The sequence below is a fragment of the Xenopus laevis genome, chromosome 8L, assembly GCF_017654675.1.
Source record: "Xenopus laevis strain J_2021 chromosome 8L, Xenopus_laevis_v10.1, whole genome shotgun sequence".
Classification (NCBI taxonomy): Eukaryota; Metazoa; Chordata; class Amphibia; order Anura; family Pipidae; genus Xenopus; species Xenopus laevis.
In genome coordinates this window covers 70,865,256-70,891,434 of record NC_054385.1, presented here as the reverse complement: position 1 = coordinate 70,891,434, position 26,179 = coordinate 70,865,256, and the positions used below count along the sequence as shown (strand labels likewise).

At 39.5% G+C, this 26,179-nt stretch overlaps 2 protein-coding genes across 4 annotated transcripts; both read left to right on the top strand.

Annotated features, from left to right (window-relative positions):
• Positions 1-656: 656 nt before the first annotated feature.
• Positions 657-13,235, top strand: prss16.L (serine protease 16 L homeolog; the record flags this gene model as incomplete). Its single annotated transcript, NM_001095749.1, is given in 12 exon segments — positions 657-805; positions 3,178-3,359; positions 4,805-4,904; positions 6,203-6,332; positions 7,064-7,187; positions 8,202-8,279; positions 10,401-10,448; positions 10,725-10,991; positions 11,066-11,207; positions 11,518-11,697; positions 12,404-12,549; positions 12,637-13,235. Coding segments are annotated over 12 exon segments (1,521 nt in total). The 3' UTR covers positions 12,697-13,235.
• A 2,809-nt stretch (positions 13,236-16,044) lies between these two features.
• Positions 16,045-25,196, top strand: dmac2.L (distal membrane arm assembly component 2 L homeolog). 3 transcript variants are annotated; one of them, XM_018230257.2, is made up of 7 exons: positions 16,194-16,486; positions 18,269-18,453; positions 18,896-18,976; positions 23,745-23,884; positions 24,143-24,305; positions 24,484-24,647; positions 24,904-25,196. In XM_018230257.2, exons 1-6 carry the CDS (start codon positions 16,469-16,471, stop codon positions 24,641-24,643), a joined length of 747 nt encoding a protein of 248 aa, XP_018085746.1. In that variant the 5' UTR covers positions 16,194-16,468; the 3' UTR covers positions 24,644-24,647; positions 24,904-25,196. The 3 variants fall into 3 exon arrangements, with proteins under 3 accessions (XP_041428879.1, XP_018085746.1, XP_018085743.1); XM_018230254.2 differs by having other exon boundaries at positions 16,208-16,486; positions 24,899-25,196; XM_041572945.1 differs by having other exon boundaries at positions 16,045-16,486; positions 24,484-25,196.
• Positions 25,197-26,179: the final 983 nt, after the last annotated feature.

The following is a 26,179-nucleotide window of genomic DNA, read 5'->3' as shown; positions in this document are numbered from 1 at the left end:
AGTGAAGTGACGCCTGCGCCCGTTAGTAAATCGGTGAAGTCCCTGAAACCGCTAACGCTGACGATGCCAGCGTTAGTCACTTCGCCCTCTAGACTCTAATGTAGTTTGTTACAAAAATGTCGCAATATACAAATATATATACGTGACAGTCCATGAAAGCACTCACAGCAGCCGCCATGAAGCTTTTTTTTTAGCAAGTCTTTATTTGTGCATGGTGTATCAACACGTTTCGGCTCACCTGGAGCTGTCGTCCAGGTGAGCCGAAACGCGTTGATACACCATGCACAAATAAAGACTTGCTAATATACGCTTTATGGCAGCTGTTGTGAGTGCTTTCATGGACTGTCATAATAATATTTTGGTTAGCACACGGCAAATTGCTACATATACAAATAAAAAATTCAAATGCTAGATTAAAACCTACATACAAAAGATTGTATTATTACATTTGAATTCAAATAATTGCACACTACGTTTCCTAGTACATCTTATTTTGGCTGTGCTTCCATTTCCAGGGACCTGTCAGCCTAGCGACCGCGTTGATTGCTTAGTCACGGGACAGCAGCTTACTTGTAAGAGATAAAAGCTGAGCCAAGCAGGCTAGAGAGCCAATCAGAAGTTACTAATGCCATGTGATTCTCTAGCCCAGCAGTCATGTGATAGCTCATGCTTCCCCATGCAGTTCTGAGCTGAAAGGAGAATTGCTTGTTTTCCGTTTCGGTTCTGAGAAACTGCAGTGCAATGGCTGGTTTGTGGCTGCAGCTCTCCTTGCTCCTGCTGCCCCTTCTGGGGGGAACTGAGGGGGGTAAGTACATTTAGAATATACATGTGTTGCATTCATGGCGGATTAAACAGTGTTTTAGTATGAGACTAATATAAAGTGTCCTGTACTGAATGTTGCTGAGCGATATACATCAGTAACTATCTTAGTAATAGAAAACACCAATGATTCTTGGTGATCTGATCAGATAGTTCACTCTCTGACAAGCGGACAGGAATAGAACAGGAAAGTGAATGTTTTTACACTGCTTACACAGGAAATTTCATAAAGATCATTTTAGCACAGGGCAGCACCATAGAAAGGTGGAGAAATCGAACTCCTACGTGTCTCTCCAACTACAATTCTCAGCAAACTGAAAGCCTCTACATGTAATGCTAAGATCCACAGTAAAAAACAGCTGGACAGTCACAGAAATTACATCCCGGTAGTACCAAATGTCAGGCTTGTTAAATGTCAGGCTTCCATTGCAATACTCCTGAAATTTGGCACACCAAGTGTTAAGGGGAACACACTTCTCTTGCATAAGTCAAGTGTATGGCCATTAACGTGCTATACACATTTATTAAACAACAGTACGCGTGCTGTAGCGTGTTAGAACAGTAAAGGATTCTTTTTCTCCTGTAGAGTGTGTGTCAAATTAGTTCAGTTTCACACGGCTTCAGGGCAAGCCCTTGCAAAGGGAAATGTGTAGCGTGATACTAAGCAAGAGTTTCGACTCTACAGCTCACTTGCCTATTTATTTTGCTGCATAATGAAAGTAAATGTAATGCAACTTTCTAACACACAAAACAAGATTTAGGTATTTGTGTTTCCAGTTCTATTATCTGCACTGCTCGTCTTGACAGTGTAGCAGAAGCCAGCTGAACAAACTGCTTTCAACTGTGATTTCATTTAAAAAATACTTTTAAAACTGCTCACTTTTTAATGAAAATGCATGAAAAGTTGCCTGGAATTACACTAACTATGAGCTACTAGGCCTGCTCACAAAAAAAGAATAACATCTTCAGGAGGGGCCAGCACATGCACTTAGGGCCCTCCCCCCACCTCAACCCCTGGTAGGCCTCTCACCTGCTGCAAGTAACTTAAACCCTAGAAACAAATATGGATAAAAATGCCATAATTTATATACTGAACCTATTGCACCAGCCTTAAGTTTCAGCTTCTCAATAGCAGCAATGATCCAGGACTTCAAACTTTTCACAGGGGGTCACCATCTCGGAAAGTCTCTGCGAAATATCTAGCAGAAAATTAGGTTAGTCTGTAATATAAGCTGATGCATCTGGGCTGATTATTGAATTCTGATGCTAATTGCACTGGTTTCTGTGCTGCCATGAATTAACTACTTATCAGCCTTATATTGTGACATTTATAATCCATGTGTACTGTATATTGTGAGTGGGCCCCTTAGTTCAGTAAGTAACAGCAACACAGAGCATGTGCAGTGAATCAGCGGAAAAGAAAATGGGCAGCTACTGGGGCATCTTTGGAGACACAGTTCTTCACTGCTAAAGGGCTGTGGTTGCCTTGGGTTCGTACAGAAGCCCAAAACATAATGTACAGCATTTCTGGCCTACTTCTTTAGTAAGCTTTAGTTCTCCTTTAAGCAGATGGCTGGTGAGCTGTAAATTTCTTTTCACTGGTGTGGGGGACAACCATCCATAGAGCAGACCTTGTCCCTCTGTATCCCGAACCCTCCTGCAGCCACAAGGATTGCTACATGGTAGTTACGCCATTGTTTAATTACCTTTCCTTTGCAAAAATATAGTTTCCCCCATGTTATGCAAATAGCACCAGATTCACTATGTTTTCATTAATTTTGCAGTACAATAAAAGGCTTTGTCAGATCATCATCATTTTATATTGTGCTAACATACTCCACAAAGCTTTACAGAGATTATACATAATTAACAACAGTCCCTACCATAGTGGAGCTTAGAGATTATACATAATTAACAACAGTCCCTACCATAGTGGAGCTTATAGTTTAAGGAACCTATCACATACCAGTGTGGGAAATGCTATGAAGAGATAATTATATAGAATAATATACAGCCACTTGAGAAAGGGTCCTGTGAGACCCGAAACGTTGCTACATATTGTCTGCTCACCTGTTTTGAGCCAATAAAATACACTTTTGAAAATTATACAATGTGCAGTGTGCTGCAGTATATTGGACTTCTGTAAGGATTTAAGAAAGGGATATCCAGCCCGCAGTCAGCTCTGAAATTATACTCTTTGCATCCTTTCGATAACCAGCTTTGTCAGAGGATTCTGGGAGTTGTGGTCCTTTTATAGTAGTGAAATGGTGACACTTCTATTGTTAATAAATATACAGTTTGACCATTGCCTAGTATAATTCATAAATTTCATTTGCACTCTCTATTTTATCCCCAAAGCATGGAATGGGCGACAGATTAGGAATAAATTGCACCAACTAAAGGAAACAGAAAACTTCAAATCCTTCTACACTAATCGGTGGATGCCAAAAGGGGCCTTCCCCAACACGCCTTCAGTTGAATCCTTTATTGTCCAACCTTTGGACCACTTCAACCGACGTAACAATAGCACTTACAATCAGGTGAGCTCCTAGTGATTTAATAGTATAACTTCTGTATGATTACACATGTTGTCACTTTTTCATCCTATTCAACCTTATAATTGGCTCCTTAGGGCCTTTAAAGCATCAAACTGAATGAATCTAAGTAAGGCAAGAGTGAAACGTTACAATTACTCATGAATTTAGATGAGTGAATGTTATTGGCTGTGTCTTTATATGTGCTGCATTGGGTCGAGTACCCATGGAATCTGCAAGTGGTTGGGTTTCGGGCAGAAGGTCCCTGATTCCCTGGCCCCCCGAATATATGGCTATTTTTTCCCCCTATCAGGATGATCCGCTTCCGTAATGACACCATTTCCACCCCACGGGTAGTGGGTGTGGGTAGGAGGGTATAGTGGGGTGGTGGGTGCAGGCCGGCTCTCGGGTCAGCGGGGGTCGGGCATTGGTCAGCCCGAACAGACCCTACAGGGCAACCTGGAAATAGGGTTGCCAAATCCTTTGGAAATTATATTTCTTTCCTATTAATATTATATTATTATATAATTATTTAACTGATGAAAATTTTTTATCTTTTTTTACATATCTGATGAATATCTCCATATATCAGGTTGGCTAAAGATAACAGACAGAGCAGCAGAAGCCCAGTGTTGGTCAGAATTAGTAGTGGCCAACATACATGCCATATATCATAATTTAGAGTAGGAAAATTTCATAACATTAGGACATGCACATACATTACCATGCTGTAGTGATAAGAGATTTAAGTAGAACTAAACACAAAAAATGAATATGGCTAAAAATGTCATATTTTATATACTGCACTTATTGCATCAACCTAAAGTTTCAGCATCTCAATAGCAGTGTGTGTGTATGTGTGTGTGTGTGTGTGTGTGTGTGTATACACTCACGGCATTGACCATCAGATATATTTCAGAGTATATTTATTTGTGATGCATAAACATACTCTGAAATATATCTGATGGTCAATGCCGTGAGTGCTTTCTCTGGACTATTATTGGTTAGCACCCGGCGAGTAACCTAATGAATGGTGAGTGCCGCTTTATCTCATATCTATCTATCTATCTATCTATCTATCTATCTATCTATCTATCTAATCTATCTATTGATGCTACAAGGCTGATTATTAAATTCTGATGCTAGTTTCACTGGTTTCTGTACTATCGGTATTAATTATTAATCAGCCTTATATTATGACACAGGTCCCAGGCATTTTGCATTATAAATCCCATACCTGTATTAAACTCAGAAGTTCACTCTGTTTTGAGGTATAAATGAAAGAATTTTCCATTTACTGTCCATTTAATATCTAGTAATGTCTAGGAAGAAACTATGATAATACAAATCATGTGCACCCATTCTTCTGTGGTTCTACCTGAAAATTAATTGTTCTTTCTTTCCCTCATTTTTCTTCTGTCACAATGAATTCTATGTTTGCCTCGGAACAGAGGTACTGGATAAATGAGCAGTACTGGAATTATCCTGATGGGCCTGTTTTCCTGTATATTGGAGGGGAGGGCTCATTATCTGAATTTTCTGTCCTATCTGGTATGTACCCTGTGCCTTATTCATGTTCTTTTACACATCACTGTTGCTAGCTTAGATTGAATAGTTAGCCAGGATAACCACTGTTGCAAGTGATAGCATTCAGAGGGAATGCTCAGTGGTAGACTCAAGTCAGAGTATATGGAGCAGTTTACAAGTGCTGATTAAAGGGGTTGTTCACCTTTGAGTTAACCTTTAGTATGCTGTAGAGCAGTGATCCCCAACCAGTAGCTCATGAGCAACATGTTGCTCTCCAACCCCTTGGATGTTGCTCTCAGTGTCCTCAAAGCATGTGCTAATTTTTGAATGCTAGGCTTGGAAGCAAGTTTTGGTTGCATAGAAACTATAGTATAGTACCAAGTAGAGCCTCTTGTTGGCTGCAAGTTCACAAAGGGGCTACCAAGTAGCCAATCACAGTCCTTATTTGGCACCCCAAGTGCTTTTTCATTTTCTTGTGTTGCTCCCCAAATCTTTTTACATTTGATTGTGGCTCACGGGTAAAAAAGTTTGGGGACCCCTGAGAGAGAGAGAGAGAGAGAGAGAGAGAGAGAGAGAGAGAGAGAGAGAGAGAGATTCTGAGACAATTTGCCATTGGTTTTCATTTTTTATCATTTGTGATTTTTGAGTCATTTAGCTTTTATTCAGCAGATCTCCAGTTTGCAATTTCAGCTATGTGTTTGCTAGGGTCCAAATTAACCTAGCAACCTTGCATTGATTTGAATAAGAGACTGGAATATGAATAGGAGAGAACCTGAACAGAAAGATGTTTAATACAAAGTAGCAATAAAAATACATTTGTAGCCTTACAGAGAATTGGTTGTTTAGATGGGGTCAGTGACCCTTGTTTGACATCTGGAAAGAGTCCGATGAAGGTAAATAATTAAACTATAACATAAATAATGAACAATTGAAATGCCAGTTTCCCCAAGATGAGAGGGAAACAGACTTTGTTGTAGGCCTACAATGAGGGGCTGTAGAAAGGGAATGCCAATGTTTTTGGTGTATGGTAAAGGGAGGTTTTTGCAGTGAGGATGGCAGATTGTATGGGGGATCTAGAGACCGATAATACATTTTGACAGAAATGATGCCAGGGCTAAAATACTATGGTTGAAAGGTGCAGGCCATATAGAGAAGGCATCAAAGTGGAATGTCAGGGCTGTCACTCTGCAATGAAGGGATAAGAAGGGTATACTTTGTTATTCTTCGTTGAAGGACATACATGATGCTCTTAGATGGTGGTGAGAAGATGCAGGAAGAGTAATTTCTAAGGTCAGCATATACTGAAAGTCTCTCTGGTGCAGGTGAACACGTTGAGTTGGCACAGACCCACAGAGCTTTGCTAGTGTCTCTTGAGCATCGATTTTATGGATCCAGCATTAACATTGATGGGCTGACACTGGAGAATATAAAGTTCCTATCCAGCCAGCAAGCGTGAGTACTACACAGCAATAACTTTTGTCACACAGTTGGAACACTACCTCTATACAGACAATGTCAAATAATAAGCAGTGATATACAGGCATCTACTACCTGTAAGGGGTAATTCCCTCAGACTATCATTAACCCAGTTCCTTCCTTCTGTTTATAATGGGGAGGTGCCTACTATGCCCTGTTAATGCAGCATCATTAACTATCCTGTTATCCCCCACTAATGCTCAGAAGTAAGACATCAGTGTCTACTCAAGGCCTGCTATAATACATGCATAATCACTCTCTCCCTCTGCCTGGTTAACAATGATCCAACCTAGTTTACTAATGGACACCTACCTCTTGTATATAAGGTTTTGTGCTACCTCTTCACCTACCTCTCTTCTCTTGCTAGTACGAATACCACTGGATCTACTTATAACTTTTTCTCCTAATATGCAGTTGTCAAGAAGGAATACACCTATCCTACCTATATATCTCACATATGCCCACATAGTCCGTGTACAGTTACAAGACAGCTAAATGCAAGTTCCTGCTAATTAACTACCATCAATTAATCCCTCCCTCTTTTTTCTAGCACATAGGCTTCAGTTCATCTATGCTATTGTTATCCCAATACAGAGACATTAGGATGTTGTAACTTCTCCACCCCATTTTATTTATGTTCAGCATTATATAATGGTTCATCTGGAGAGTCACTAATACTTTAAGTTCCTTCATTCTGTCTTCTATAGGCTTGCAGATCTGGCATCTTTTCACATGTTTATTTCTCAGAAATACAACTTAACACGCCAGAATACCTGGATCTGCTTTGGAGGCTCCTACCCTGGGTCCCTCTCTGCTTGGTTCAGACTGAAGGTCAGTCCAAAAAAACTATTCAACTTACTTCCTGCAAATTAGCAGGGCTGTGCCTTTATATTAGAGCTGGGTAACTTTTGTGGGAAACAATGCACATACACAAGTAATTTCATTTATACATAGTCCAGGTCTAGATCAATTTCCTTTGCCTTTTTTGTAGAAATGATATTAGTTTGAACCAGATTGATAGGGAATTGTTTGATGAAAACTGAATGCTCAATGCTAGATATGAAGGCCAGAACACTGGAGAAAGTAGGAAGTTAATAACCAAGTGTAGGCATGTTTTACTTGTCCTTTAAAGGGGCATTATAATCCGCTTTTCAACACCAATTTAGTGAATAGGGCTCGTGCTGAACATAGTTATTGGCTATTGTTTTATTTAACAATAGCCAACATTTTACATAGCTCATTATTTCCATTTCAACAAAGGAAACAAGGGAGAAAAGAGGAAATCCCTTTTCCATGAATGCTTAGTAAAAGCAAAAACAAAATATAAAAAGCCATTTCAGCATGTCCTGTTTTTGTATGTTGAGCAAAAGTGAATATAGGCATTTATGCCCAGAAAATTGCTTTCCTGTGTTTTTATTTAGTGCAGTTAAAAGTATTATAATGTAAGTTTATAATTAGTAATACTGTACTAATAGTAAAAATTTGTTGTTTTCCCTAGCTACCATAAAGCTGTCACAGATTCGGTCTAGTACTAAAACTATTTTCTAGCATCTCCCTAAAACCTTTTTATCACCTTCCAAAGCCTTGTTGTAGCATCATTTTTCCCTTGCAAACCGCAAAATGGCCATCAGATTCATTGCACTGTGTTCCATGTGAGCCCAGCTGTAGAGAGATACATTAAAATATGTTTAGCATAAAAATCCACCAGTATGGTTTTAGGGTGAGACATATTTTTATTAAACACTTTACTCTGAAATGTTTATTTCTAAAGTAGAATATTAAGAAAAAAAGATTGAAAAACATGTAGTATATTTGTACATTTATTAAACTACTGTCTTCTTGCAGTTTCCACATTTAGTATATGCAGCTGTGGCTTCCTCTGCACCAGTTCGAGCAGAACTGGACTTCACAGGCTATAACAAAGTAAGTCCCATCACTGGCCAGTCAAGCCTTTTTGGTCACCTCATACCTGTAAGTGTTTGTTTACCATTGCTCAGACCAATTGTGGTTGCAGTAGCTGCAGTCTAACCATGAACACATGTCTTAAACTGCTCTTTGTACTTCCACATAGTTGCACTCAGCTCCACTGTTTCCATTGAGCCTCATCTTGCAAAATATGCGTGGTGTGCATATTGAAACGTTGGTTCCCACATTATCATTATGTATCAGATATTTTATATTAAATTATGTTCTTTTTATACACATTTAGCATGCCAAAAGATATTTTCAACAAGTAGGGTGCAAGAAAGTTCAGGCTATATTTCAATAATGAATGGTGTTTATAAAATATTTTCAAAATGAAAAATAAACACAGCTGCATATATATGATTCATTTATCAAGTCATAAAAGTGAATATCGGCTTAATGGCAAGCCAGGCAGTTTTAGGATTTCACTGTAAAAAAAAGCTTTTGAGAAAGTGGCCTGAGGGTTCTTTGCATTACAGGCGATTATATATATATATATATTTTTTGTATTGATTTTAATGTATAAATAAAGTATTGGATTTTTTACTCTATGTGGTGCTCCATGCTACACACCAGTACCACCAGAGGTGGCCTTGGCTAATTATGTAAAGCTGAAGGGGCCAATGGCTTTTAGTGACAAATATTGCCCCAGATTGAAAACTGAATATGTACACATCTGCAAAGTCGTGGGGCAGTTTGAATAGTGAAGTTTAGCACTGTTAAAATTGTTAGTTGTACACAGCAAAAACAATTTGTACACAGTAGGCTTTGTTGACAATGAAAAACAAATAGGAGTTGCACTTCCAGGTGATTTACACAGAAGTCAAAACATGGCATTCATCGTTCCCAAAATGGCCCTGTGTCGTTTCCCTGAAAGCAAAACTTTACTCCCTTGTTATTCTGGAAAAAAAGCTAAGTATTGTGAGTTACAGATCATTTGTGCTATTCATATGCAACAAGTCCCCTATTTAATCTGATTTAGCAAGTAACTTGCATAGAAGTCAGTGAGGGTCAGATTTCTATGCTTTTGTTATTTAATAGACATTGCGTTCAACTTCCTGGAAAGCAGCCTGTTCGCCATAGTTCATATAGATAGATCTGTTCTGTTTGGCGCCTATCTTAAAATATCGTTTCTTCCATTCAAGATTGTTTTTCAAATTGATAGTCTGCTTTACAGGCGTCTGTATTAAGGCCCCCAAACACGGGCCGATTAAAAACTGACGACAGACCAAGTCGGCTGCTTATCGGCCCGTGTAGAGCCCCCCCCAACGGGCTTTCCCAATTGATATCTGGCCGAAAGTCGGGCAGATGCCGATCAGGCAGGTTAGAAAATCCCATCGGATCGCGGCCGCATCTTTTCGTTGATGCAGTCCTGCGATCCGACCGCCCGTTTGGCCTCCGTTCTGATCCGATCGTTGGGCGACATCACCAAACAAGCGGATCTCTACGTCTATGGCCAGCTTTAGTAAACGGTCAACCAATAAAATGAGGATGTTAAAAACTTACCACCTGATACAAAGTTGCAGATGCTGCAGTGAAAAGGCCAATATTAGCTTTTTGATACCCAACAAAGAGATACAAGTAAGCCATAAGTCACAAGGGGAGATGCTCCTGGCAGTGACTCCAGGGTTTCCCGAAGTGAATAGGTGCCCTGTGCAAGATTTGGAACATACAGCAAGAAGGAAGAGTAGTATTGAGCACATTTATCGCCTTTTGAGCAAGTACCTTTTTAATGACTGAGATTTTTCCCGCAACAACTTCAGGAAATAAGTGTGTTTGCAACTGCATTTGCAGTACTAAATGACCCCTCAAGAGTCTCTGGAAGGCCTTAGACATTTAAACTAACTGCATCATTGTTTATTGAAGCTCTTGCTTTCATAGAAAATGTTAAGTAACTGCATGTTGTTTTCTAAAGTAAGTAACTGTTGCTAAAATGTGATGATCTTGGCAACACTGACTTGTGGGAAAGATATTCCTCAAAACATCACCCACACACTAATACTGGATTATGCTTAAACCGTTATCATAACATGTTCACAATTACCAGAAATCTTTTTCTTTGGTATTTCTTTCCATCAGGTGGTTGCATGGAGCCTTGCAGACCCAGTAATTGGTGGATCTGAAAAGGTAAAGGACAATATTAGCTATATTTTCTTGTATATGAGAATAGTGTGTATAACTATACAGTGCTAGCAAGGTCTCAAACCTAATGAGAATGATACTAGTGGACATTAAAGAAGTCACATCATTCGATCACGCTAACCCTACAAAGATTTTTTTTTTCATTATATGATAAATGTCTGCATATTGTAGATAATGCCGAATTGGTTAACCCCAGTCCATTTAATGTTTTGATCTATACGGGTCTAACTTTCTCCAGTTAACTGATTTACAATTCTGCAGTGCTTGGATGCAGTAAAAGAAGGCTTTCATGCTGTAGATTCACTAATACAGAAGGGAAACGTCACTCAGCTGGAGAAAGACTTCTATTCCTGTGGATCTCTGCAAGGTTCCGATGATTACACAGAATTTGTTGGAAATCTGGCAGACATATTTATGGGGGCAGTGCAATATAATGGAATGTCTCCAATTAGCAACGTGCAAAACATTTGCCAGCTAATGACCACCAAAGACAACTCCGCATATGAGGGCTTGCGATCAGTAAACAAGGTAAGTTGTAAGAAATGAATGGTAAAACAAGAGCTCTTTCTATGGAAAATAATAATTGAGGTTTTTATCTCCAGATGTACATGAACTCCATGGGTCTGAGCTGTATCTCTAACTCCCATGCCAAATCTGTGGCTGATCTAAGCAGCACCAAACTCAGTCTAATTGGGGTTGGTGAGCGGCAATGGTACTATCAGACATGTACAGAGTTTGGATATTGTAAGTACTTGTGAAGAGAGAGAGCATTTATTTGTACTAATATTGGTGGCAAACAAATGTTGTATACTTTGGGGCAGATTTATCAAAATGTGAGTTTAGAGCTTAATAAATAAAATTCGGCCACATTCTATTCATTCCTATGGGATTTTTAGAATTGTATTTATCAATGGGTGAAAGTTAGAAGAATGAATAGAACATGGGTGAGCTTTTATTTATTAAAGTCTAAACTCAAATTTTAATAAATCTCTTAGTCTCTTAATATTAATTTCTCTTGTGACATTTTCCTTACATGTTGCCTTCTCTTCTTTAGATCAAACCTGTGAGGATCCCTCCTGTCCATTCTCCCCTCTCATCACCCTGAAGTCCCAGCTTGACCTCTGTTTCCAGATTTTCCAGGTTCCTACAGAGTCTGTGCTTCAGTCAGTGCAATTTACCAATGAATTCTATGGGGCTGATTTTCCAAAATCAAGCAGGATCATATTTGTTAATGGTAAAGGCTTATTCATTAAACAGTTATTTCCTGACTTCCAGTTCAATTTTACAGAGGACAATGTATCTGCAAGCTATGGCTTTACATATGTTAGGGCAGTAATGGCAGTGACATTTTTATGGGTAAGCCTTTTATAGAGCAGGTATATGAATCAGGGTTATTAAAATTCCAGTTTGTTTCCATTTGAAAAAAACTCTGCAAAATCAAATGTACTCTTATTTATTTAAAATCCATCTATTCAGGCCTCTCTGATTAATTTCATAGGCTGTGAAGGGGATTCTACTAACAAGATAATGGATGAAAATGCAAAATGGGAAGTTGCTGAACAGCTGCATGCACAACATGCTTTTTGTCCCAGAGGTCTGCTTGCCACCATTCCGTTCGCATCCAAAATGGGGTGCTTTTAATTCACTGCTATCAGGAGTGATGGCAGATGGACCGTGCCATTTTGTCCACTGCTGTTTTCTGTGGAAATGGCAGCAGTGGACACAACAACGTATTAGCCACAGTCCCTAGAATTGTGGTTTAAAGTTGAAAGCAAATATTGATGTTATTGATCAATTTCCCAAGAGTCATTTTAGTACTGTCAGATATTACCCGTGATATACCATTTTTATGAGGATATTGCTTTTTTAGAAGTACTACTACAGCTGTTCAGTACTATCCTTATAAAGGTACTCATTCCTCTTCCATTGCTGATCTATAGGTGATGTTGATCCATGGCATGCTCTTAGTGTGCTAAAGAATCAGTCACGCTCAGAAATCGCCATCTTTATCAATGGCACATCTCACTGTGCAAACATGAACCCATCCAGCACCAGTGACCCACTATCCCTGCAGGAAGCAAGAAAGGTGAGAGCAAACTGCTCCAAAACTGTATTTCATTTGTAAATCAATAAACAATATTACTGTGTCCTGTAATGTACCTTTCTCCTGCAGGAAATCGCTACACAGGTGGCCACTTGGCTAAAATCCGCACAGAGTGAGATGGGAGGTTGATGATAAATCCTGTAAAATAGACTTTTGCAACTGGACGTCCTGAGTTTACATGAAGAACATACCAAAAAAACTGGAAGATGTACTAGAAATTCGTTTTTAATTTTCTAATCATGTGAATATTTTGTGATGTCTGAATAGTGCTTTTATTTTTATATTTTTGAAGTGGAGCAATACAGATTACTTAAAAGGATAAAAAAGGTATAAGAAATGGTTTTAACTTATATTAATAAAATGTCTTACTCTGGAGCAGGTGTGCTAACACAGCAGCTTATGTGTGGAATAGTGGAAAACCATCATGTGTTTAGAGCAGATTTCCCCCAGACTTAATACATGATAGAAATATACTGCAGCAAAATGTTGTAAACCATTATTTCATATTTCTACATATAAAGGAAAAGTGAATGGAAAAATAATTTAGGCTTTATAGCCACCTAAAGTATACAATGCTGAAAGCTTTGCTCCTGCCTAGTCATACATTTCAATGCTATTACATGGTTTTATATCCAAAGGTTTTCAATAAAGCTAATTAATTTATACTATTTTGTTTTCATGTATTTGTGTTTTCCTCTCTTGACATGAAGGCTCTCCCTGTTGTAATGTGCAATTTACATGCTTGCTTAATTGGATAAAACATCAAGAGCTTGCACATAGAAAAATGACCAGTAGAACCAGAAAAACATGATGCTCTGATTTTTTTTAAATTGATATATCGATAGATAGAGATATAACAAACAAGGGAAAGTTGTGCTCACCACTAATTTTTAAAACCATTAGGCCGGGGTGCAATGAGGGTGTGACCACAAAATACAAATAGACAAATACAAGAGGTCCTCTGCACTCAACCCATTATCAATATATTTAAGACAGCGACATTTTGTGCATACTGCTACTGAAAAATGCCTTACCCTTTAAGCAAAACAGGGATTGTTTTTCCATATATTGCAATATATTTAAGCTGGCCAACTACGTCAAAGTCATCCCATATCTGGCCAGTCCTGCGCTCAATTTTCATCTGATTCTTTAAGAATTCTATTGCTTCATTATATATTTTACAAAGGGACTAAGTTTTACCTGCAACTTACTTGCTGCTTTCAAAGTAAAACTCCCAAAATTGGCTGCCCTTTTATTAGACACCAGTGGGATCACCTGACTATAGCTGGGAAAGGTGGGAGCTACAACATGGAGCTGGTCACTGCTCCTGTATAACTGTAACAAACAAGGGAAAGTTGTGCTCACCATTAATTTTGCAATGAGGCTTTGACCACAAAATACATATAGACAAGAGGTCCTCTGCACTCAACCCATTATCGATATATTTAAGACAGACATTTTGTGCATACTGCTACTGGAAAATGCCTTACCCTTTAAGCAATTATATTGTTGACAACCCTAAAGCCCTGCACTGTTCACACCTCAGAGCCAGACTGAAAGTGTCGACATTATTCACCTGTTCATACATCAGACAAACTACTGGAGGGGCACCAACATTGTGTCACTGTATGTAGCACAGGATGAACTGTTACTTAGAGTGGTCATGATATGTTTCCCTGTCTCCTGCTGTTTTCTGCCTGCCCTATGCTCTGTGTGTGCGCTATACTCTGCCTGCCCTATGCTTCTTGTGTGTGCCATAGTGTCTGCCCTATGCTCATTGTGTGTGCCATACTCTGCCTGCCCTGTGCTTCTTGTGTGTGCCATACTCTGCCTGCCCTATGCTCCTTGTGTGTGCCATACTCTGCCTGCCCTATGCTTCTTGTGTGTGCCATACTCTGCCTGCCCTATGCTCCTTGTGTGGGCTATACTCTGCCTGCCCTATGCTTCTTGTGTGTGCCATACTCTGCCTGCCCTATGCTCCTTGTGTGTGCTATATTCTGCGTGCCCTATGCTTCTTGTGTGTGCAATAGTGTCTGCCTTATGCTCCTTATGTGTGCCATACTCTGCCTGCCCTATGCTCCTTGTGTGTGCCATACTCTGCCTGCACTATGCTTCTTGTGTGTGCCATACTGTCTGCACTATGCTCCTTGTGTGTGCCCTACTGTCTGCACTATGCTCCTTGTGTGTGCCATACTCTGCCTGCCCTATGCTTCGTGTGTGCCATTCTCTGCCTGCCCTATGCTCCCTGTGTTATACTCTGCCTGCTCTATGCTCCTTGTGTGTGCCATACTCTGCCTGCCCTACTCTGCCTGTGTGTGCCATACTCTGCCTGTGGGAGGTAAACCTGGCTGTGGTTTATTAGCATTTGGAAATACTTGTTATGGGTCCCCAATGTGTTTAATTATGTGTTGGGGGGTTGCTGTGTTATCCACAGGGGAGTATGAGGCATATGGATTTAAGTGTATGTCTTAATATGACTTAATAATCTTGTTTCACATTTGAGTGATGAGTGATATCCCTGCAAAGAGAACCAACCATTTGTTTTTTTTAATGTGCTACCACCATTAATGTTGACATGGTCTTAAAAGTTCTTGTGGTAACATGGGTGTGGTTCAAAGTTGGTTTGAACCACACCCATTATAAGCCCTCCATCCGGTAGGCCAGAAAAATACAGTCCCCCTGTGCCACAGTAGTTGGACAGCACTGCTCCAGGGTCAGTGATCACTACTCCAGGGTCAGTGCTCACTACTCAAGGGTCAGTGCAATTAAGCCTGGAGTTTTGGGAGGGTTACAGAGGAGTATGGAATAATGTCCATATGTGATAGAATGACGCCCTTCCTTATCAATCATGAATTTTAAAATTCAAAATAAAAAACTTTAAAAAAGACAATATATATGTTTATCACAAAGATAGTACTGATCAGAGTAATACCTGAACTTTGCACAGAGGAAAGAGCTGGTCACCTTCAGCAGTAACACAATAGAGGGGAAAAAAGCATTTTGTTTACAAATTACTTATGGACATGCAAGCTTTGCTGGGTGAGGGACTACCCCCCAACAACTACCTAGAGAATAAGTTTACAGGCAACTCGTGCTCAGGATGCTTCCTCACTATATTAGTGGAGGAAGGGTGTAGTTGAACTAGAACTCTCAGGTTGAATAAATCAGCCAGTGGTTCTTTATTGAATAACAGCTTATCGTAATATTAAAAGAGGGTTGCAAAATATAATTCAAACGAATATAAATCTTGCTAGATGTAGAGACACCCCAGTGAATGCTGTCCAGGAGTAGGGAGAATATACTGGGTCCCTTTCCACTGTGGTCTTTGTACTAGGAAAGTATTGTCTGGGGGATACTAACTGCAGGTAGAATGGTGCAGAATGGATGAATCAGAGAGTTGGTAGAATGGAGGGAGTAGAGAGCAGGTAGAATTAAGAGAGTAAGTAGAATGCTGCAGAATGGAGGGATCAGTGAGTAGTAGACAGAATTAAGGGAGTAAGTAGAATGCTGCAGAATGGAGGGATCAGTGAGTAGTAGACAGAATTAAGGGAGTAAGTAGAATGCTGCAGAATGGAGGGAGTAGGGAGCAGACAGAACGCTGCAGAATGGAATCAGGACAAAGGGAGGTGATCAGAGAGTAGGCAGTGGGAGGAGGGAGCTGGGCTGAGGGGCTTGATGGAAGACAAAATGTGCTGCAGCCCGGAACAATCATTTAGAAGTAGGCAGTACGTATTTAGAGTTTCACTGGAGGAGAGTAAATCATTTTTAGTAACAGATATTTTAGACTGGAGGTGGAGCAAAACACACTTTCAGTTTGCACCCAAATGTCCTAAAATGGACACCGTATTAGTCTTCCACTATACAAGCCCCACCTTCGCCTGTCACATGAACAGCATCTAACATGGCTGCTCCCAGACTGGTAGGTGACCCATGTGTAGCACTGTATGTGTATGTGACAGCTGTGCCGGTGTACAGAGAAACAAAGGATCCTGTCATGAAGCGGAAAGAATCAGTGTGTGGGATTAGCCTGGGAAAGCAGAAATAGCCTCGTGCATCTCGGTCTAGTGAGTCGGGGGCAGGGTAGGTGTGTGTGTGTGTGTGTGTGTGTGTGTGTGTCGGGGGCAGGGTAGGTGTGTGTGTGTGTGTGTGTGTGTGTGTGTGTGTGTGTGTGTGTGTGTGTGTGTGTTTTTATTTAAAGGGGTGATTCACCTTTAAGCTAACTTTTAGTATGTTATGGAATGGCCAATTCTAATCAGCCTTTTAATTGGTCTTCGTTATTTTTTTCTTATAGCTTTTTAATTATTTGACTTTTGACTCATTCTGGCTTCCAAATGGGAGGGTCACTGACCCCACCTTTAGACAAATGTGCTGTAAAGCTACAGATGTATTGCTATAATTCTTCTTTCTTTTCAGGCCCTCTCCTATTCATATTCCAGTCTTTTATACAAAGCAATGCATGGTTGCTAGGGTCATTTGGACCCTAGCAACCAGATAGCAGAAACTGGAGAGCTGCTGAATAAAAAGCTAAATAACTCAAAACCCCCAAATAGTAAAACATGAAAACCAAATGCAAATTGTCTCAGAATCTCACGCTACACCATACTAAAAATTATCTGAAAGGTGACTAATTTGTAAACTATTAGATGAAGGGACATGCTTCGTTCTGCTTATGGTTAGGCCTTTCTGCTGAAATTAGGGTTGCATAAAAATCTGTATCGATAAATAAGGGCAGTAGTGCAAGGCGCATCTGCAAGGCTGAGAAATTCAAGTATGGATATAGGATTTATTATCCAGACTACTTGGGACCTGGGGTTTTCTGAGTAAGGGATCTTTTCATCATTTGGATCTCCATACTGTAACGGTGTGGATTACCTTTATGGTAAATTTTAAGTATGTTATAGAATGTCCTATTCCTAACAACTTTACAATTGTTCTTCTTTATTGATTCTTTGTACTTCTTGAAGTTATTTGCCTTCCTCGTCTACCTTTTTGCAGCTTTCATATGGGGGTCACTGACCCCAGTAGCATAAACTGTTGCTCTCTGAAGCTACAATTGTATTGTTTTTAAATTTTATAATTTATCTTCCTGTTCAGTCCTCCTTCTATACTTATTTAAAGGGCATTATGTAAGAAAAGGCACTAAGTATGCCCAGGAGTAGTAACTGTAGCATCCAATCAGTAGTTAGCATTTACTGGTCACCTGTTTTAAAGCACACATCTCATTGGTTGCTATGGGTTACTGCTCCTTGGCATACTTAGTGCCTTTTATTACACAATCCCATAATTTAAGTATAGAAGGGGGACTGAAGAGGAAGATAATTTATAATAATTCATAACAATAAAATTGTATCTTCAGAGTGCAAACTGACTCACTCTGCATCATGCTAACATATAATTTTAAGGTGAACTACCCCTTTAAAGGTGATGTTTGTCCTTCCAGAAGTTGCATTTTACAAACAATGCTTTACATTTCTTATCATCTTGCAATGCATATCTTTTTGTGAAAAAAAACTTGTACCTCGCTAACAGTTCATCCATGTAATTGCAGCACTGCAAAGAGGCAACCTTTGTCGTGTGTCACAGGCAGTACTTTTTCAGTACTGATTGCAGTGTTTTCTATGCACATTATGTAAATTTAGAATCCAAGAAGACAATGAAATTTAGATAGCATATCTAATGTCTTGTCCTAATATTCTTCCAGCTGCAGAATGCCAAGGTTTTACCCCCTATCTTGTGCAGAGTTTCTCGTGATAGTTCTTCTTCTGCCTCTTCATCCCTCACTAAGCACCGGGTCTTGCACTACCTCTACAACCGTTTCTATGATATCGAAGCCATAATAAACTGGAGTGTTCGCTTCAAGCAGTGGAACGTGCGCAGAAAGAATGCGTATGTATTGTTTTCTTCTGAATTATTATTTTATTACATTGTTATATGCAAGGGTCATGCATAGGCTATGCATTTTTACAACATATGCATGATAGAATTTGTGCCACATGACTTTCATTACCTGTATAAAAGCTCTTATGACCAGGGTCGGACTGGCCTGGCAGGACACGGGCCAGAAGCCCCGGTGGGCCCCGGGCCTCCCAGTCCGACCCTGCTTATGACTTCTGTATGGTCTCCTCTGGGATTTCCATATATTTTACAATTGAGGTTAAATAAATCCTATATATCTGAAACTGGTCAGGATCTGCCAGCATTTTTAACAATAAAGAGCAACACAACTTGTCTGTAGGGTCTTGCGCTATGATATCAAGGTGATATTGTTGTTGGTCAGGTTGCTGTATGCAGTAGTTTAAATGGGATTCACTTTTTTTTTCTTTCCCAGGCATTATGCCTACACCGAGAGGGAATATGGCAAATATGCGGCTGCTTCATATTACACCTTGTCTCAGAAAGGAGGAGTCAGGTAAGTGTGGTTCGATGGATGGCAGCATCATTTCATGCTGTTTAAAACTTAGTTGTAGTCATTCACAAAAATTAAATGTTTCATATAAATTGCACTAAGGTAAGACAGCATGGAAAAAGGCTTATGAATAGGATGTACATGGGATGCAAGACCTGAAGGGAAGGCAAAGGTCATCCAGTTTGAGCACCTGACACCCTCTTGGGTGAATAATTAAGGGTCTGAGCACTTCATAACTGATAAATATGAATAGGATGTACACTGGTGACTTTATTTTAGCCTGTAGTGCTGCAAAATGCAAGAATTGTTGGCTGAAAAAAATCTAATGTGGTTTTAGAGTTCTCTGCATGCTCCAGGTCACAGATTAGAACCCTATGGTGTCCATCATATCCAGGTGAAATATCAGCCACTGTTACAGATAAACAACTAGTAAAGTAAAGAGTGTTGCTGGTGTTCATCATATTGTAAATATGTTGCATAGCACCATGGGATGCAGAATGGTCAACTTTAACCCTTTCTGAACCGGCAACTTATTATGCATTCCTCCTCCTTAGTGTTTACTAGGAAATGCCTCTTGCTGCTACCCTGTATAGTAGGGAATAATTTTGAGAGTCTTCAATCACTTAGACTGTAAGCTCTATGAGGCAGGAACCTCCTTCCTATTATGGCTCTTAGCACATAGCATTTAAAGGGATACTGTCATGGGAAAACATGTTTTTCAAACACGTCAGTTAATAGTGCTGCTCCAGCAGAATTCTGCACTGAAATCCATTTTTTCAAACGAGCAAGAACTGTTTTTTTTAGTATTTAGTTTTGAAATCTGACATGGGGCTAGACATACTGTCAATTTCCCAGGAGCCCCAGTTATGTGACTTGTGCTCTGATAAACTTCAGTCACTCTTTACTGCTGTACTGCAAAGTGATATCACTGCCTCCCTCATCCCCCCCAGCAGCCTAACAACAGAACAATGGATAGACCTTCCGCAGTCCGTACACTCACACCTTCTCTGCTTTAGATCGGTGAGTTGTAGGTTGTAGGTTTGCACTGGCTTAGGAGTTAGGGGGAATGCAGGAGGCAGAATCACGTTGACCAATATCTGCTAATTAGATTTCATCTTGTCACTCTTTCTTTGTTAATAAAGACATACTCATCCCTTATTTTATAAGGATTTTCTCTCAGCTTGGATTTAACTGTAATTATTGGTGTTTCTTAACAACAACAGGAATACACGAGGCTGGCCCACATCAACAAACCAATGTGGTCTTTGGTAGGGAAAGCCCATAGGAGAGCATCATGCATCACCTAATAAGTTGTCGACTCTTTCGGCAGCTTTTATCAGCCTGTTGAATGGGCAGCTTTAGCCTCTTGCTGTTCTTCATCCCTGTGCTTAACTTTTACATGCTCCGGCTAAACCTTAACAGCAAAATAACCGGTTATAAAAATTTCACTGATATTTAAGGAGGGGCTGCCAGGGTTGAGAACTTTACCTCAGGTGGCACTTTATCAGGGGCAACAAAAATCTCCAGATTTGCAGGTAAAGTGGCACAGCCCAGAAGCACCCGTGGGATTGGCTTTTTGCCACCTCTAGTAAAGTGTTGAGCACTGCAGCCTGAGGTAAAGTTATCTATCACCTTGCCTCATAGCAGTATCAGCACTGTTTCTATTTTATAAAAATGGAGGATGCTATTACTATGGCAAACCCGCAGTAAGGTTAGCCCTTAGAGTGAATGCCCCTTTTGATACACAATATAGAATCAAATGTTTGTCTGTTATTTATTTATAGAAATTCAAAAACAGAGAAAAGTGTCAGGCTGTTTAAAGATTTGTTTAAAATAAATATTTAGGATTCTAGGATTTCACTGTGGCCTGAGTAGTTCCTGGTAAGTGTCTATCTCTATTTTTCTTATTGATACTGAGGATGTGAGATTTTGCCTCTGGCTTTCCACACACACACTACTGGTAATTTGAATTTCTGTTTTTTTGTGATCAAGGCAAAAATGACTAACAGGCAGGCTCTAGGCAGTTTATAACATATAGTACAAATCTATTGTGCAATGCATGAGGACTATTTTGCTTTATATAAGGAGAAGCCAAACACTCAGTGCTGGCTGAATGCATTTGTTGTTAGGTGCAAGAAGATAGAAAAACAGGTAGATGGATAGATGTAGTGGCTGATCCCTGCTAATTGTATCAAAGTGCTGTGTCAGTGTGTTCATTTTCACAGCAGCAGCCTACACTGTGTACAACACCACATTATAAAATAACATTAGTTGCAGAAAAAAATGGTTTGTCCTCCTCTATACATTGCAGCATCCTGCTATGGTTCTGGGGGTATTTATACATGGAATTGCACTGTGCCATCCTGCTATGGGTTCTTTGGGGGTATTTATGAAACTGCTGCTATATTCATCTTTCAGTAATTTGGACCCTAGCAGACAGCTGTTAAAATTTCAAACTGGAGAGCTGCTGAATAACAGCTAAATAATTCAAAACACAAATAATAAAAAATGAAACCAATTGCAAATTGTCTCTTAATATCACTTTTAACATCATACTAACAGTTATTTTAGAGGTGAACAACCTCTTTAATGAACAGGAACCTTCATTTCCACAAGTTCACTACTTAATCAGATTTATGTTTTCTCAAAATTGCTTCTCTCTTGGCTCTGCCTTACTGCCAATCTGCCAGAAGTACAGACAAGGTGGCAGAGACTTTTTGTTCATTGGCCATGTTTTAGTGATCTTACTTGCTTGTCTGGGATCAATGGAGTGCTCATTGGCCATTTCTGCAATCATTATACTGACACAGCTAGGGTTAATATGCTAATTATCCATGTTTGTAGTAAATGTATACTGTCAGATCTGCGGTTAATATTCTGAATATACATTTAATACTGGCATGATTGAGTTATGTTTTGTTAAAATGGCTGTGTTATTTAGGGGGTGTGTTCAAAAAGTGGGTGTGGCTTCCCTTTTTTTTTTTTCTGCGCCGCGGTCATGGTGGCCCATGGTTGCCTCTTTGCCCAGGGCCCACCAAGGCCTTAAAACAGGCCTGAGACTAAGTAGTAAAAATCCAGGTCCCACTGCGACACATTCAGTCACATTAAATAGGAGAAACAATAACTCGTCAGAAAGCAGTTCCATTCTAAAGTGCTGGCTCTTTCTGAAAGCACATGACCAGGGATGGCTGCCTACACACCAATATTACAACTAAAAAAAAATACACTTATTGGTTCAGGAATTCAATTTTATACGGTAGAGTGAATTAATTGCAGTGTAAACCGTGTAATAAAATTATGACAGAATCCCTTTAAGATCTTTGTCCTTATATGAGCTCAGTCTACTATGTATATGTATTGTCTGACTTGTCCTCCCTGTGTATACTGTTATACACACCACCTGAAGAAGATATATAATTTTTTTATACTTTTATTTATATTTTACTTGTATGCATTGTACGGCATAGCAACTCCGTAACAGCACTTTACAAATAAAGTTATACATACAGTACATACATACAGTACAAGTGGATCATTCTTTTTCAAGTTCCACCCATGAGTATAAAAAAGATCTTGGTGTTCTTTAAAGAAGAAGAAAAGGAAATGTTGGGCACCCCCAGTGATTGTTATTACTTACCTGAAACCCAAGGCCAGTGGTCCTGTAGACAGAAAACTGCATCGGCCTAGGATAGTGAGACGACAAGAGTGATCCTCTTCCTGTTGCTGCTTTTTTCAAATGAATGCACATGCGCAGTAGAATGAAAAGCCAAAACTAACAAAAAAAGCTTTACTGCACATGCATCGGTCCAGGACACAGAAGAAGAGGATCGCTATGTGGTGGGTTTTCTGCTAACAGGAGCAGTGGCCTGGGGTCTGAGGTTAGTGATTACGATCACTGGGGGTGTTTAATATTTGGCACCCCCAGTGATTTTTATTTTGTTAAAATTTCAGGATGTAGGCACACTATGGTGGGGATGTGCCCCTGTTGACCAAAGGTCCCTATAAAGTCAGCTGGGATCCTGTCATAAATACACGAGTTCCATCTGCCTGAAGATGTATACCCGCCACTCCTCTATTCAGATTAGGTGACACACAGTCAAAAGGCAAAAATAATTTAGGTGCCCTTCTCTCCTTTGTTCTGCTGTTGACAAATACAGATTGACACTTGGTCAATAAATTCTGCCTTTCAAAAATATAAAAAAACGGGAATGGGGTTGTTGCTTTATAAATATATACAGGTATGGGAATCGTTATCCAGAAAGCTCCAAATTATGGAAAAAGGCCATCACACATGGAGTCCACTTCAATCAAATAATTAAAATATTTAAAACTGATTTCCTTTTTCTGTTATAATAAACAGTAGTTTGTACTTGATCCCAACTAAGATATTATTAATCCTTATTGGAGGCAAAACAATCCTATTGGGATCAAATAATGTTTGAATGATTTTTTGTAGACTTAAGGTGTGGCAATCCAAGTTATAGAGCGACCCCTTATCCAGATAATCCCAGGGCCCCGACATTCTGGATAACAGGTCCCATACCTGTATATGCAAATTCTGCAGTCTAGGTCACAATGCTTGACCAATATATGCTGCCTGCTCAATGGTTTCTAGGGGATACTTAATCAATATCCAACATCTTACATTAATCCATTTGTTTTGTATAAATGTTAACTCCCTTCCTGATGACATTTTTCATGCCATGAATTGTCATTTTTATTTATTTCAGAAACCTAAATGTACCTGCACTAATGACTCTTCTGTCCTCAGGTTTCAGGGACAAAAGGACTGGTACAGGGCAAATAGGCGTGGAAAGTTCAGTTGGAACTTCTTGGAACACAGGGAATTGCCTGTAGAATGTATCGACCTTAGCCGTTCACCACTGACTTACAGAGGTTTAGACAACATAGGTGAGGAGCACATTATATGAATAACTGATGAAAAGCATATTTATTTTTAAGATGCAGGTTCTAATCAAATAGATTTAGAATAAAAAAAAATACACTTAAAAATGACTAATATGACACAGACATTGAGGATTTTACTACTTACTGCATTGCTTAGTTGAATAAATTACATCCTAGTATGGATAGTTCTATCGTTAGCTCCATTGTAATTCTAATGTTGCTTTGGGTGCCTGCTGCATTCTGTTTGATCTCTCTCTACAGTGGCCCTTAAGGAGTTACGGGAGCTATATCTCAACAATTGTCCACACTTGGATGACTGGGCCTTAAGCCGACTACACGTGTTTAAAGATTCATTGGAGGTGCTGTCTCTTGCTGGATGTCCCTCTATCACAGAAAAGGGTCTGGCCACCCTGCATCACTTACAGTCAGTGTCTGTTAACTAGTTTCTCCATTTGCTGCCTTTTTGCTGTTATATGTAGATTCTGTTAATTTGTTACATTAGTCTTATTTGTATAGAAAAATCTATCTATAAATATTTCTCTTTTCATTAATAATAATATAAATAATACCATATGAATTTCCTCATTTTCCATTGTTCTCAGGAATCTGAGGTACCTGGATGTGTCTGATCTTCCATCCGTGACCAATAAAGGCTTAATCCGTATACTCATGGAGGAAGTACTTCCCAAGTGTGAAATAGTTGGCATAGATTATTCAGATGCAGATCAGGAGAAGAGCTCCCACACTGAGCTACATCACTGAACAGGTGAGGGGCAAGAGTGGTGAACACTCCTCATTACATATCTGCCGAAGTATCCAGGAGATATTTGATTGGCCATCAAACCACAACCCCAATTTCAGAAAAAGTGTGACATATTTTCCTGAGCAGTAGAAGACGAGTTCAGTATATCATTTGGGAATGATTTGATAAAGTGGATCATTCAGACGCGTGTAGCATTTACAGATACTTGACTTGTGTGAAATATAAGAGGAATCATTACTGTTCCGTTTAAATAGAGCAGAAAGAAGCTAAAAGAAGACATACGGAAAGTGGAGAGAAGAGGGAAAAGAGAAGACATCAGATCAGAGCTCAAAAGACAAAAAATATATCGAGGAGCAGTTAAAAAAAGATAACGGGGAGAACAGCTGAAGAGAAGATAGGTGAAGAAACAGGAAAGAAGATGAAGCATAAGCTGAAAATAACTTAGAAAAATGGCTGGAGGGAGCCAGAGAAGGCAACAGAAAATTAAAGAAACGCAATAAAGGTTTGAAACACCTGAAACGAAGGTTAAAAAAAAAAATAAAGTAATAAAAAGACAGCAATAAAAGTAAATATTTTCCTTACATAATTCTCTGATTTATTCTTTGGGAACAATGTTTCTTTTGTTCTTTTTGTTCTCTCTTACAGTTGGTCCTTTCAATCCCACTGTCGACTCCCATCCCAGTGCAGGGGGTACTCTGTATTTTTCCACCCAGGCCTTAAAGAAGAACTTAAGCTAAAGAACCTAGAAATACTTTATTTCAAATACTGAATTTACTGTACTAACCAAGAGGACCAGCAGCTCTATAACAGTAATGATGTTTCAGCAGGATTACCAAATCACTTCAAAATTCAGTGACACGTCTAGAAATTCCAGCTAGAAGGCCTGCACTGATTTCATTTAAATCCAGTTAGTGTAACCCTGCAACGTGCATTTATTAGACATGCTTCTACATTTTCAGGTGATCTGATGGCTTAAATGTGACTCACGTGGTTATGGGCTTCTGCAGAAAATTTTCCAGAGGGGGGGGGGAAGTTGGCAAAGTCATCAATCATAAACAACCTGTTTTCTAGACTAAGCCTGTTAGTAAAAATTAGGTAAAAATCTATTTGAAAGACATTTGACCAGATGCAAAGAGTCACTTAGTTTCTATCCAAGCTGCGACTAATAAAGGCCATAATGCCCACTACATGGGTTATATGAGAGGCAAGGAAAATCCAGATGTTAAGAGACTTTATGGAAATTGATACACCACACAGAGCTGTCAGCATCACACTGCTGTGGTGCTGGAGGATTATGCGGTGTGCCCAGCTTGCCAAGAAAACTTTGTGTGTACCTGGATAGAGAACTGGCTAAAATATAGATTACAAAGAGTGGTGGTAAATGTAACACTTTCTATTGGACCAGTGTTGTTAGTGGAGTACCGCAGGGCTCTGTACTAGGTCCCTTGCTTTTCAACTTGTTTATTAATGACCTGGAGGTGGGCATTGAAAGTACTGTTTCTATTTTTGCAGATGATACTAAATTGTGCAGAACT